Below are 14764 nucleotides of genomic sequence, written 5' to 3' on the forward strand. Positions count from 1 at the left end.
GGGCTCTTGGGGCAGCAGGGGCTGGCAGCAGGAGCACTCTCGGGTCACCGTAAAATGGTTTGGGGAGCTTGCCTGGTGCTGAGTGGGGAACTCTGGCCATGTGACCAAGCGCCAGGCACTGCTAATGGAGAGGCCTTAGTGCTGGGACTGGCCAGACCTAGTGGGGTCACACTGGGACTGATACAGGGCTGGTTGGTCCAGCACTCGCCCATGGCACAATGGAGCCTCAGGGGGGTTTGCGCTTTGATTCCAGATCCATATGGTTTATTACAACCCCAGCTGTGGCAGCATCAAAGAGGCAATGAAGCAACCCGGTGGCCTAGCAGTGCTGGCAGCTTTCCTGCAGGTGATGCCAATGGGGCAGTCCCTGGGAAGGTGGGGTGGGGGCAGTGCCAGGAAGGGATGCTCTGATCACTGGGCTGGGTGTGGCAGGGTAGGCGAGGACTGAGAGGGCATAGGCAGTTCTGGGATGGAGGAGAATAGGGGCAGAGGAGGGCAGGGGCTGTCCGGGAGGGAGGAATGCCCTGACGATTGGGCCATGCCAGAGCAGAGACAGGACATGCCCCGATTGCAGGACCATGCTTGTGGTGGGAGGCAGAAAGTGCTCTGTGCACTGATCCAGGTGACGTTAGGGGATGCCCTAATCGCTGGTCAATAGTAGGGTTCATGCTTTGATCCTGGTCAGGGGGTGCCAGGGCCGTGCTGGGGGATGTCCTGATCCCAGCCAGGTCAGTCAGGGAGGTCACGGGTCACTCCTCTGCCTGTGACAGTGATATTAGTCCCATTTTCAGAGCGCCCCTGCTGTGACTCAGGCTCAGTAGGTAGGAGACTTGCCTTTCCTGGCTCTCACACCTGCTGAGTCTCTGTGTTACAGGTTGGGCCAGAGGACAACGTGCACTATCAGCCTCTGCTTGAGCAGCTTCACAAGATCCAAGAGGAAGGTAAAGCCCTTGTGCACCTAATGCCCACCATGGGGCCAGCTAGGGGCAGCAGTGAACTGCCTGCTGCATGGAGAGGCCGGTGCATGCCAGCCAGCCAGAGGCAGGCAGCTCCTGTGAGACAGCCAGGCAATGAGTGGCCAGCTCAGCAGAGGCCTTTCGGGGATTCCTGTCTCATCCCTCGGGATTCCCCGGACTCCCACTCTGCACCTGTCCCAATGACATGGCTTCCCTAGGGCCTTAGGCTCGTCCATCCAGGGCTTGTACAGACTGGCTATGCCTGGCCAGGGCACTGTGCTTCTCCAGTGAAACCAGGGGTCAGTTCCCGCAGTGACAGCTCACCCTCTCTGGGTGTTGGCTCCTGGGGACGTGGTGCCCAGGATCATGCTGCCCAAATTCGAATCCCCAGGGGCCTGTGCAGCTCTTGATTGTTGCTGTGCTCTAGTCCACGGAACGGTGCTGCTCTAGATTGTGCTGTCTCTGTGTTCTAGAGCATGGAGACACGCTGCTCTAGAGCACAGGCAGTGTTTTTTTCCTTCCAGGCAAGGAAACCACTGTGGCTGGATTCAATATTGAAGGGTTGCTGCCCGCCAACCTAGGCCGCTATTACCGCTACAGTGGCTCTCTGACCACCCCTCCCTGCTACCAGACGGTGAACTGGACTGTCTTCAACTGGACGGTGCTGCTGTCCAAGGAACAGGTCCGTCCAGGGGGGTGAGGGCCTCCTTTTCTTCTCTTGGGAGTGGGTGGGACTGTCTGCAGGTGGCTCTGCCACTCCTGTCACGCTCGGAGCTGCGTGCCAGCACCAGCAATGGGTGGGGGCGGCCCGTAGGCCACCAGAGACTTCCTGAAGCCAGCCCCCCTCGCACCAGAGTATCGAGGATGGCTGCATTCATGAGGATCCCAGGGGCAGCTTAGTGACTCCGTTCAACCCTCCCTCTCCAGATCTCGCTGCTGGAGACCACGCTGCAGGGAGACGATGACACGGACCTGCAGAACAACTTCCGGCTAATCCAGCATCTGCACGGACGGAAAGTCCTAGTGAGTTTCCAGGCATCCCTCAGCCCAAGGAAGGTCCCGCTACCTGGTAAGGAGCTGTGGGATGGGGCTGGGCGGTTCTCTGCTGCATGCCACCCTGACACAGACATGCCTGGCAGAGCAGAACCAGGACGCTGGTGTTCCAGGAAGGAATAGCTCCTGTAAGCAAGTGCCAGTGAGCGGTGGGGCCACAACAATGCAATGGGCTTCACTGCTAACCTGACCTGTGGGGTGAGGCATCTTGGTCTCCATGGCCTGCTCTGTCCTGGCCTCACAGCTGACATGCCAGCAGGGCACAAAAAGAATGTGTCTGAACAAATAGTCACAGCAAGTTGTTTGCAGTTTTTGCCAGCTCTCTTCAGGACCAGGTGTTTGGGTGCATGTCCCCAGCCCTGCTAGCCAAAGCCAGGCTGGAACTGCAGGAGAGCAGGACTCTTTGCAACCCCAGAACACACCCTCCAGGCCAGGGGTATTTTGTGGCTCCCACTTCTGGGCCTGGCTATGCCCAGCAGTGCGGGGACATATCCTCTGCCCCACCTCGGAAAGGGCTTGGTCAGTTCAGCTTCTTTGAAGCCTTCCCTGGAACACCCCTGCCCCAGCCCAGGTGCTTATAGATCTTCCTGACCCATCAGTGGTCTAGGAAAGCTGCAGCCTCTCTGCCCCACGCCTGGAGCACTCAACAACGGAGGCTGGGCCAAGCCCCAGCGTGTCTCTGTGTCTCACCCACAGACAAAGCCACCCTGTGCATGATACAGCAGGTGTGTACCAGGCGATAACAGAACCATTAATGGCTGTGATACTGCACTGGGTAAATATTTGCCTGGTGGAGCCCCATGATGTGTCACAAAGTTCTAGTGTTTTGGGCCCAGTTTCAGTTACAGCCTGCAGAGCAGACGATTGACCCACCACCAACCACATATGCTGGTGGATGTGCTGGAGCCCTGGCACAGGGAGGGCGGCGGAGGCCTTGGAAATCGCAGTCACTGAGATCGCCCTTCCAGCATACGTTGTGCAGGTGAGGGTGGGTTTCAAGGAGAGACAGTGCAGGCGCCCTAGAAAGAGGGGTCACACGCTGTAGGCTCAGTAAGCCCCAGAGATATCAATCCTGTTGCTGCCCAGCGTGAAGGAGGCAGCAGACTCACTGGAGAAGAATGTGTCCCTGACTCTGCCCCACAGGCGCCTTGATGGGGACTGCTGGGAGCAATAAGGTCTCATCTGTATCTGCACAGACGTAACATGGATCCCTGAAGCAGTGAGGAGGGGAAGGTCTGGGTGCCCCACCTCCACAGGGGCAGCACGAAACCACCAGTGGGCTCTGGCCGGTCCTGCTGCCCCAAACCAGGCCAACCTGAACCCATCTGTAACCCCTTAGCTGGGGCTGCTCTCTCAGTGCCTCCCACTCAGCAGGCCTGGTGCCCCAGGGAGACAGCAGGAGGGGGCGGGGTGACACGCTAACTGGCTCTTCCTCTGATGTCCCAAACATTACCGGTTAAAACAGGCTCTGGAGGGAATGGAGGCTGGGACACTCAGCCTCACAGGGAGAGGGGCTGTGAAGGGGCTGGCGCTATGATGGGCCACAGTGCCTCCTTGACTGCAGTGACCATGGTCTGGACAGAGCCGCTGGCTTTGGGCAGACGTGGGAACAGGAATGGGCTGCAGGCACTGTGGAGCCAGACTCCCTGTGCTTCCGAGAACATGGCCAGGCAGGGGCTGAGCTGCCTCTGGCTGCACATGAGACCAGGCAACTCTGTGGTGGCACTGAGCGTGTTGGCCGTACCAGGAGGCCCCAGCGCTGCACATTGTGAGGGCAGGAGCTGCCCCAGCCATGGCTCCTAGGGTCTGCCCGCCCCTTTCCCAGCCAGGCTTTGAGCACCTGGGGGCACAGTGCGAGTGATTCGTCTTCTACACCCTGGTTAGAGCTTGGCTGCTGCCTCGGGAAATGGCAGAGGATGGTGAGTAGCATCCTTGCAGCTCTGTCCCCGCTAGGGGCTTGCTGGAGGGGTGTGGGGGGCTGTCTCTCATGGCCGCACCAGCTCCCTCTGCAAGTGCCCTGGCTGAGAGGGCACGAAGGCCCCCCCCTTGTGATGGTGTCTTGGGGGATGGTGATGGTTAGCACAGGACCGTGTGGGTGCCGTTGGGCCCCCACCGCCCACCTGGCTGGGCTTGCTCTGCTTGCTTTGCTGTAGGCGCTGAACTGCAGCGAAAGCTGATGCCGTTGGTAACATGGCTAAGGGCTCATTTCCTTGTGTGCCTCTTTAATTTCTGCTGGCTGGGCATCCGGGCTTCCGACCCTCCTGGGATGGTGCTCACGAGCTGGGACCCTGGTGCAGCATGCACCCACGGGCCAGGGCTCTGCTGGAACACCTCAGAGCCACTCACCCACTCTTGGGCCTCTATGGCTCCCAGATGTTAAAGGGCCCTGGAGGTTGGGGAGGGAGGTGGCTAGGCCCAGATAATGCATCTCTGTTGTCTTTGGGGCAGGTGCCACAGCTCAGAGGGACAGATTCCCTCTGGCAAGTTCCTGGCCCACTGGTTGCTGGGTGGAGAGGTCCCCAGGCTCAGTGGAAGAAGGCCCTCCCAGAGCAGTGCCCTCTGGCTCCAGCCTGGTCCTGGGCATCTCTGTCAGGCTGTAGCAGGGTGTGGATCTTGGCTCGGGGTTGTGAATGCGAGAGGGAGGAAGGTGCCTTTTGCTGCAGGGTTCAGGGCTTTTTTCGTGGCTGCCTGCTGCTCAGCTTGACTCTTCCAGCCAGGCTGAGCCCAGGTCCCCAGTCTGAGCCAGACCCCTGTCTCTGCCACCCATGTGCTGTGGGCAGTGCCTATGGGAGGGGTGGGCAAACTGTGGCCTAGAGGCTACATCTGGCCCTTCAGACATTTTAATCTGGCCCTTGAGTTCCTGCTGGGAAGCAGGGTTGGGGGCTTACTCCACACAGCTCCTGGAAGCAGCGGCACATCCCCCCTCTGGCTCTTATGCATAGGGACAGCCAGGGGGCTCCACATGCTGCCCCCGCCCCAAGTGGCGCCCCCACAGCTCCTATTGGCCAGCAAGCAGGGCCAATGGAAGCTGTAGGGGGCGGCACCTGCAGATGGGGCAGTGCGCAGACCCGCCTGGCTGTGCTTCCACTTAGGAGCCGGAGAGGGGACATGCTGCTGCTTCTGGGAGCTGCTGGAGGTAAGTGCTGCTCAGAGCCACTAACCTCCTCCTGCACCCCACCTCCCTGCCCCAGCCCAGAGCCCCCTCCCACACCCTGAACTCCTCATTTCTGGCCCCACCTCAGAGCCCACACCCCCAGCTGGAGCCCTCACACACTCCCTCCTGCACCCCAATCTTGTGAGCATTCATGGCCCACCATACAATTTCCATACCCAGATGTGGCCCTTGGACCAAAGTTTGCCTACCCGTGGCCTACGGGCATGCAGTCCCAAAGGAGGCCGCGTCCCCAGCAGGGAATCAGGCAAAGCTGAGCCTAACAGAGGCTTGTGCCAAACACATGGGGCACAGCAGTCAGAGCACTGACATTACCTGCCTGGCTGCTAATGCAGGGTCCTGCCCCATTAATCAGGACTTGGAACGGGGCGGGTGGGAGCATTCTGGTAAGAGCCCAAAGCTGCCTGCATGATGGTACGAGGGGTAGGGATGGCCTGGGCACAGGATTCGGCGCATCCTTGCCACAGGAGGTTGAACTCAGTGTGTCTCTGGGCTGCTTAGTGGGGAGGAGGAGACTGTGAGGGATGCTGGGACCAGGTTTGGGCTGTTCCTGGCTTCGGTGCAGGCACTCCAGGGGAGTTGCTAGGTATACGTGGGCTGTGGGGGTGATCCCAGGGGGTGCTGAGAGGCCCCTGGATCATGTGTGTTTGAGTCCCTGTATCTCACCACAGACGGTGGAGTTGCCCCCATGACGCCCGCCCCTGACAGTGCCACAGAGAGAAGCATGGACAAAGTTCCCGGAACAGGTACCGCTCGCCTCCTGGCAGCTTTTGTTATCTCCTCGGGGGCTGGATCGGGCTCCCCCATCTGTCCTGCTTGTCTCCCTGCAGCCAGCACAGCTGTAGTGATTGGGGCTGGGTGGGGGGGGGGGTGGCGCTACCTTGTCTGGGCAGTCAGAGCCTCTGCTGGGGTTCTGGGCCAGAGGCTTCTGGGCTCTGAGGCACAGCGTGGCCTGACTCTGCTGGTGGCTGGGTGCGGCTGTGGCTCCGTGCGGGTTGGGTGCTCCTGAGGGGCAGGGGCTCGGGGCTGGCTCTGTGGCTGGCTAGGGGGGATGGATGGCTCTGCTCCTGGGGGGGCGGGGGCGGTGCTCGCTGGAGGGAGGGGCTCAGGGCTGTCTCAGTGGGGGTTGTGAGGGATGGATGGCTCTGCTCCTGGGAGTAGGGGGCAGTGCTCACTGGAGGGAGGGGCTTGGGGCTGTATCAGTGGCTGGCAGTGGGGGATGGATGGCTCTGCTCCTGGTTGGGGGGGCAGAGGCTCAGGCCTGTCTCAGAGGCTGGTTGTGGGGGTAGACGCTGCTCCTGGGGGGGGTGCTCGCTGGAGGGAGGGGCTCGGGGCTGTCTCAATGGCTGGCTGTGGGGGGGATGGGCTCTGCTATACTATTCCCAGGGGTCTCTTTGGGAGGTGGGGGGATGGGAGTGTCAGTAGCTAGTTTGTCCCCTGTATCTCAGACTCTTGCTGGCTGGAGTGTTTTATTTTTTTTAACGCCATCTAGGGGGAGATAGACCATGAAGGGCCTTGAAAGGGAAGCAAGGAGGCAGATGTTGGATGTGCTAGAGCAGTGGTTCTCAACCAGGGGTCTGGGGCCCCCTGGGGGGGTGCCACCAAGCAGGGCCAGCATTAGACTTGCTGAGGCCCAGGGCATAAAGCTGCATGGGGCTGAAGCCCATGGCCCTGAGTCCCGCCACTCGGGGCTGAAGCTGAAACCTCAGCAATGTAGCTTTGCAGGGGCCCCTATGGCGTAGGGCCCCAGGCAATTGCCCAGCTTGCTATCCCCAACATCGGCCTTGGCTTTTACATGCAGAAAACCAGTTGTGGTGGCAGAGGTGGGCCATGGAGTTTTTATAGTGTTGAGGGAAGGTGGCAGAAACAAAAAGGGTGAGAACCTCTGCGCTAGAGAAGAGGGCAGCAATGCAGGGATCTGTGGTCAGAGCAACAGGCTAGGAAATCAGCTTTGTAACAGCATTCCCAATGCGTATGAGATGGCAGGGTGAGACATGTCAAGACTGGCACAGTAATTGAGACATGAGCTGATGTGTTTTAGCTTGTGGATGGATAAGAAAGGTTGTATCTTAGTGATGTTTTGCAAAAAAAGCTGCGAGACTTAGACTCAGTCTGGATGTGAGGAACTAGAGAGCGTCCGAGTCAATGATGACATCCCGGTGACAGGCCTGAGTGACAAGCAGGGTTGTGGTGTTGTCCACTGTGGTCAGGAAAGGAGGTAGCGGAGTTGTGTGTTAGGGGGAGATTAAGTGCTCTGGTTTAGCCATGTTGCACTTGAGCTGATGGTGAGACAGCCAGGAAGCGATGTCAGCGAGACAGGCTGAGATGTTAGTGTGTACAGAAAGAGACTGGTCCGTCAAACACAGTCGTAGAGCTGGTATTATGTTTGCAGATGAAATTACTCAGAGTGAGGTGTAGCAGGAGACGCAAAGGCGCCCAAGGCCAGAGCCCTGAGGAACCCCTCAGACAGCTGAAGTGGGACTGAGGAGGAAGTTCAGAAGGACTCGCTGTAGGAGCAGTTGGAGAGGTGGGAGGAGACTCAGGGAGGGCAGAGTCACAGAAGCCCAGGCAGGACAAGGCTTTAAAGAGAGCATGGGTGACTGCAGGGCAGGCAGCTGACAGGTCAAGGCGGATGGGTCTGAGCCTCGGCTAAGAGGTCATTACAGACTTGGATGAGTGTGAAATGCAAGGAACAAGAGCCAGGGTGGAGTGGAACTCCAGCCAGCGAGCGCAAACCTTGTGTTCGGTGGCCTCAGAACTGAAAGGGAACTGGGCTCATTTGTTACGATGGGAGAGACTAAAGCATGCTGCCAGCCATAGGAAGATGTTGTCACAGAGGGAGCACGCACCAGAGGCCAGTGAGATTACAGAGAAGGGTAAAAGAGGGAATGAAAGTGGCCCAGGGGAGCAGATGGTCCTGGGGCTCAAGGAGGCGAGCAGATGAGAAATTTCTGCCTCTGTTCTCGAGGAGAAGGCAGCGAGAGGTGTAGGAGGCAAAGGGAAGGCAAGCTGAAAGGGGGAAGGTCGTGTTATAATTTGTCAATCTGCTCTTGGAAGGAATAGCCGCGCCCCTTTGGGGAGAAAGCAGTGGAGGCAGAAGGAGGGGAGGGTTAGAGGAGTGAGTCAAACGTGGCAAAAAGAGGGCTGGGACCATGGGGGTGCGATTCAGGTAAGGTGGAGATGTAGCGTTGTTTAGCAAGGCTGCTCGCAGCGCTGAAAGAGGCGCTAACAGATTTGTAATGGTCTGCCTTGCTGGGATGCTCAGGGTATTTCTGGATTTCCAGGGCTCCGTGATGGAGTTTTAGGCTATTCCTTGATTGAGAGCAAGGATTGTGGGTGACCCTTGGCTGGAAAAGCCCCTCCCCCCAGTTTGTGCATGTCTGAGCCCCTGTAATCTCACCCCAGAGGGCAGCAATCCCCCCGTGACTCCTGCCCCTGAAGATGCTGCAGGGGGAAGCACCGACAAAGCGCCTGAAGAAGGTATCGCTCCCCTTGGTGGCTGGAACTGGTTCTCCCATCTCTGTGCTTCCCATCTCCCTGCATCTAGCACAGCTGCTGGGAAGGGCTCTCCTAGGGCCAGTCGGAGTCAGAGCCTCTGCTGGGCGTCTGGGCTTTGGTGCTGGGATTGTCTCGTGTTGGGTTTGGCTTGAGGACTGTCCTAGCCTGAGCTCTGGTGGTGGCTGGGGGGTGATAGGCTGTGTGGGTGGAGGTCTCTCCAGTGCTAGAGGGGCCCTGGGCTCTGGCAATGGCAAGTGGGGTGGGACGGTTTCTCTTGAGTGGAAAGGGCTCTAGGTACATGGGCACTAGAATAATAAACAACATTCACACTTTGTCCATGAGGCACTTTCAGGCTGTTTGGGCTTTCTGGGACCTGGGCACTCCCCTGCACCCACCCTGAGTTCTTGCCATGCTCTCCAGTGCCCAGTGCCACAGCCTTGAACTCCTGGTCTTGGCCTTTGAGGCCCTTTATCACTTGAAGGACTCAGTGATTATGGCAGATGAACACTGGCACAGGAATGCCCAGCATGATGGTAACAAAACCTGATCCTTGCCTGCCGGGTGCTATTACCTCTGCATATGGCATCGCTGAACACTGTGTCCGGCTCCGGAGGCCAAGGGGATGTTGGAAAATAGGAAAAGGTTCAGGGAAGAGTTGTGAGTGTTCAAGATCTGGAAAATCTGCTTTGGAGAGAGACTAAATAAACTCAGCCAAAAGAAGGCTAAGAAGTGACTGATCACATTCTACAATTACCTACACAAGGAACAAAGGGCTCTTAATTCTACCAGACAAAGGCAGAACGAGCTCCAATGGCTATCAGCTGCAGCCAGACAAATCCAGACTAGCACTAAGGCACAAATATTTAGCGGTGAGAGTGATTGTGCCAATATTTAATGGCGTGTGACTGTTTGAAAAGGTTAAACAGAATGACCCAGGTAATTACTGGCTTATCAGGCTGACGTTGTTCCTGGGCAAAATAATTGGGCAGCTGATATGGGACTGGATTCATAAAGAATTAAAGGGAGTGTGTGTAATATAATCAATGCCAATCAAAGTGGGTTTATGGAAAATGGATCTTGTCAAATGACCGTGGTAAATACTGATGACAACAGCCAGACTTCTGTATGGGATTTGACTTGGTACCACAGGACATTTAGATTAAAAAACTAGAACAGGGGTAGGCAACCTATGGCATGCGTGCCAAAGGCGGCACACAGGCTGATTTTCAGTGGCACTCACACTGCCCAGGTCCTGGCCACTGGTCCGCGGGGCTCTGCATTTTAATTTAATTTTAATGAAGCTTCTTAAACATTTTAAAAACCTTATTTACTTTACATACAACAATAGTTTAGTTATATATTATAGACTTATAGAAAGAGACCTTCTAAACACGTTAAAACATATTACCGGCATGCAGAACCTTAAATCAGAGTGAATAAATGAAGACTTAGCACAGCACTTCTGAAAGGTTGCCGACCCCTGAACTAGCATGATATACAGTGAATATGGCACACAGCTGGATTAGTGATGTTTTGCAAAAAAAGCTGCGAGACTTAGACTCAGTCTGGATGTGAGGAACTAGAGAGCTGGATTAAAAACTGGTTAACTTATAGATCTCAAAATGTAACTGGGAATCATCAAACAGGTGGGTTTTCAGTGGGGTCCTACAGTCATGAGTTCCTGGCCTTATGTTATTTAACATTTTTATCAATTACCTAGCAGAAAATGTAACATCATCACTGATAAAATTTGACACAAAAATTGGTGGGGCAGTGGTAAATAATGAAGAGCACAGGCCACTGACACTGGGAGGGGGATTGCTTGGAATCTGGGCGCAAGCACACAGTATGTGTACAACTAGTAACAGAACAATGCAGGATCACATGCTGCAACCTGCATGTACTGCGCAGGGGACTCACTCCTGGGAAGCAGTGACACTGGAAAAGCCTTGAGGGTGGCTGTGGTGGGGAGTCAGCTGCACATGAGGGGCCAGTACAATAGCGTGGCCCCGAAGAGCGAATGTGACCCTGGGATGCATAACCAGGGGAATCGTGAGTAGGGGCAGAGAGTTTATTTTATCTCTGTATTTGGCACTGATGCAGCCGCTGCTGGAATAGTGTGTCCAGTGCCAGTGCCCACACTTGAAGGATGGATGAAAGTTGGAGAGGGTTGACAGGCACACGAGAATGATGAAACCCTGTCCTATAGTGATAAACTGGAGCAAAGTCATTTTTAGCTTAACAAAGATGAAGTTAAAGGGTAACGATCACAGTCCGTCAGTACCGGCAGAGGGAACAGAAAATTGCTGATAGATGGCCTGTCAGTCTAGCGGACAAAGGTATAACACGATCTAGAGGGTGCATGTTGAAGGTGGGCCGACACTGGGTGGAGGTTTCCATGAGGGTCGGGCACAGGCATTTCTAAGAGGCCCCTGAATTGTGGGTTGTTTGAAGTCCGTGTAATCTCTGCACATGTGGTAGGGCTCCCCCTGTGACTCCTGCCCCCAAAGATGCTGCAGGGGCAAGCACCAGCGATGTTCCTGGACGGTATCACGCTCCTGCTGGCTCGTTAGCCCCAGGGGTTGACACTGAGATTCCCATCTCTGTCCTTTCCATCTCCCTGCAGCCAGCACAGCTGCTGGAGGGAAGCGGGGGGCACCTCACGTGCTAGGCATATTTGGGAACGTTGCTGGAGATCTGGGCTTCTCTCTTTGTCACGCCTAGCTCAGGGGAACCAGCATTTCCCAAGCTGTGTTGCTGGCTGGGCGTGGGCAGGGGGGTCTCTCAGGAAGGGAGCTCTGTCAGAGGCTAGACTGGTGATGGTCATGGCCAAAGGACTGTCGAACCGGGCCCCCCCCCGGGGAGGGTGTGTGTGAGGGTCTCCCAGTGCCATTGTGTGTGTGATGGAGGCATCGCTGTGGGCGTGAGATGTTCCCAGTTGGGCTCTGGGATTCCCTGAACTATTCCCTATTCACCTGAGTACGAGGAAGAAATGGAGCAGAGGCCAAGCCCCAGGGAGCAGCTGAGCCATGCCGAAGGACCAATTAGCTGGGCTTAAAGCAGTAGCATTGCTGGGGCTGGTTGTGTGCAGAGGGGGAGAATGTCCCTGCTGGAAGGAGAGGGGCAGCCATGGGGGTGGGGGACAATCACAGCTCTGCTGGAGGCAGTTACTCTTCAAAGTTGTTTTACCAAAGATGAAATAAAAGGGGGCAGCACACTGTGACAGGGTACGCCTGTTCATTGCTGCAGCCAGCCCCGTCCCCCCTCCCACGCCCTCCGGGGGCCTGCTCACAGTGTTGCCTCTATTGCAGGTGCTGGCTGCCCACCATGCGCAGGTAAGGCTGGGCCCAGGCCCCACACCCCAAGGATGGGGGAGGCAAAAGAGGAGTTCTCAAACTGGGGGTTGGGACCCCTCAGGGGGTTAGGAGCTTATTACATGGGGGGTCACAAGCTGTCAGCCTCCACCCCAAATCCCACTTTGCCTCTAGCATTTGTAATGGTATTAAATATATTAAAAGTTGTTTTTAATTTAGTGTGTGGGGGGGTCACACTCAGAGGCTTGCTATGTGAAAGGAGTCCCCAGTACAAGTTTGAGAACTGCTGCCTGAACACCAGCTTGTAGGGGGAGGGCACTTGGATTAGCCGCTAGGCCAGGGCAGTGGCGCGGGGTGGGGTGGGATGGTACCTGCTTCCCTAAGGCACACCATGCTGGGGGGAGGGGGGAGTTGGCTGTGTGCTAGGAAAGAGCCTGGCACTGCACATGGGGATGTGGGTGCACACAGAGATTGGGTGTGCGCAGATTTCAGTGACCACATGCTGGGATGGGTGGGGGGGGCCGGGGCAGGCTTGCATACTGGGATAGGATGGGGGGGGTAGGCTTAGTGGGCACATGATGGCTGGACAGTGGGCTGGGGGGGGGTTGTACATGGGGTGGGGGGTCATGGTGGTTCCTGTGATATTGGCACCTGTCCCTGCCCAGTCTCACCTGCTGTGTGTTTCTCCCCCTGCCCCTGCCAATGTTTCATGTTTAGATTCAGAAAAACAGCTGGGCTTTGCCCTACAAACTGGTAAGTACTCCCGGATGGGCTGCCCTGGCCTCCCCCCAATTCCCTGGCCTAGGGCCACCCAGCTTCTGCTACCTCTACCTCCTGCCCCAGGCCACATAGCCTCCCCTAGCCTGGGGCTACCCAGCTTCTGTCAACTCACCCCCCTTGCCCTGGCTCTCCTGGCCTCTCCCTGTCCCTGTGCTGTGGCACCCCAGCCCTGCTCAGGGCCACTAACTTCCTCCTCCCCTCCCTGGGAGCATCGCTTGGCTTGGTCCCACTCTCCCAAGGCTAGAGTTCTCCCTCCCTGTCTGTATCTGGTGCCTAACCCCCCTCACTCGCCTGTGTCTGCAGCGGACGTGCTGGCCGGTCTCTTTGGGGCTCTCTTCGCAGTCACGGCTCTGGCCTTCCTCATCTACATCCACAGGCAGCGGAGCCAGAACAGGAGGTGAGAGCTGGGAGCCTGACATACTCCAATCCCGTGTTCCTGTATGCAGGAACTACTCCTACTCCCCCACCCTTCTCCCTCCCTCCCTCCTGAAACGCCAGTCTATGATTCTCCAACGCTGCCCCCCCAGTGCCCTACCCTGCAAAGGCTGGGAGAGTCGCAGCCCCCCTGGTAGCAGCTACTCCTGTGTGTAGGCAGAGAGTGCTCAGCCCTGGCCAGGGGGTGGGGTGGGGAGCACCTGCCCCATAATGCAGAAGGGAGGCTGCCAGGGAGCTGCAGGTGATGCCCTACTGTTCTCCCTTCCCTGCAGGCCGGATTCTCACCCCAAGCCCAACATCATCTACACAGCTGCCACCACAGATGAGAACACGGTGTAGATGCTGCCCCTGCTGCCCTGCGAGGCACATGGAATGTAGACCAGTCCACGCATCCTCGGGCTCAGCCAGCCACACCCTGCCACCTGCGGCCAGCCCAGTACGCCCTCCCTCCCCACCGGGGGGCCTGAGCAGCAGGGGCCCCTCCTCTGGGGCCTTCACTCCTTGAGGCCTGGTTACCTGCACTGAGGCTCAGCAGAGACGGAGGGGAAAAACTCTGCCCCTTTCACAGATACAATAAAATAAATGAAATAAAAACCGGTTGCTATGCCAGCCCTGCCTCTGCTGCAGGAGCTATTGCCCACGGGGGCCAGGGCCCTCCCACCCTTGCAGTGACAGCCCTGCCTCTGCTGTGGGATTGCCCCATGCAGATACCCCAGACCGGGGCGAGGAAGCACCCCTGTGCAGGACCAGCTGCCCACAGCAGCACAGTGGATGGCTCCAGCTAGAGCAGCCAGGAAGCCCCAGGCGTGGGAGTTAGCAAGGGGTGATTGTTACAGGCTAGCAGGGGATGTGTCCCCCCTCGCCAGGCTGGGGGTGCAGGAACCAGCTTGATGGTCCCATTGCCTGGGGTTAGTAAAGAACCAGTGGGACATTCCCCCAACTCTCAGGGTACAGGCTCCAGCAACCTGGGCCAATCCCAACATGGGGGTCGCTGCAGCTGGGCTTTGCCTTCCTGTCCCACCCTGAGCTCTCATGCAGCTGCTCTGCCCTCTGCCCACGGCTGCATTGCAGAGGCAAGTGCAGCTCAGCCAGGAGAAGTAATTGCCATGAGGCCTGTTACAGGTGGGAGGGGGGTTCCCATGGCCACCGGCCTGCCCCCTGGGGCTCAGCAACCAGACACCCTGCATGCAGCAGCAGAGGCTAGACAGCCACTGCCCAGCCAGAGAGGGGAAGCCAGTGCCCAGCTTCCTGTGACCCTCCAGTGGGGCTTGTTAACGTGCCAGCCTGGAGCCCCGCGTCCACCTGGCAACATCCAACCAGAGCCCCACTCACCCACTCGATGCCAGCACCACAGGCCGTGGTACTGACTGACACCTAATGGCCATGTGGAGTCCCTGCAGCACTTCTGTAACGAACAAGGACCCAAGGGAAATAAGCCAGACCTCCCCCTCCCTGCAGCGACACAGCCCCCTCTCCTCCCCCTCCCCTGACTATCTACAAACCTCCCCTCCCAATGACAGTGGTAGTGTGGTTGAGTGGATACAGCACTGGACCAG

General features: G+C 57.3%; 1 protein-coding gene across 4 annotated transcripts in view; it reads left to right on the plus strand.

The window, feature by feature from the left end:
- The window catches only part of CA9 (carbonic anhydrase 9), a 35484-nt gene extending 21682 nt beyond the window's left edge, over positions 1-13802 (plus strand). For all 4 annotated transcript variants that reach the window (XM_050943637.1, XM_050943636.1, XM_050943638.1 and 1 more), the window contains 9 exons: positions 254-346; positions 875-941; positions 1481-1638; positions 1884-2025; positions 5853-5927; positions 11991-12014; positions 12711-12746; positions 13077-13170; positions 13481-13802. In XM_050943637.1, coding sequence (XP_050799594.1) covers positions 254-346; positions 875-941; positions 1481-1638; positions 1884-2025; positions 5853-5927; positions 11991-12014; positions 12711-12746; positions 13077-13170; positions 13481-13547 — 756 coding nt within the window. In that variant the 3' untranslated portion in view covers positions 13548-13802. The remainder of the gene's footprint in view (positions 1-253; positions 347-874; positions 942-1480; positions 1639-1883; positions 2026-5852; positions 5928-11990; positions 12015-12710; positions 12747-13076; positions 13171-13480) is intronic.
- Positions 13803-14764: the final 962 nt, after the last annotated feature.

The sequence above is a fragment of the Gopherus flavomarginatus genome, chromosome 3 (assembly GCF_025201925.1).
Source record: "Gopherus flavomarginatus isolate rGopFla2 chromosome 3, rGopFla2.mat.asm, whole genome shotgun sequence".
Lineage (NCBI taxonomy): Eukaryota > Metazoa > Chordata > Testudines > Testudinidae > Gopherus > Gopherus flavomarginatus.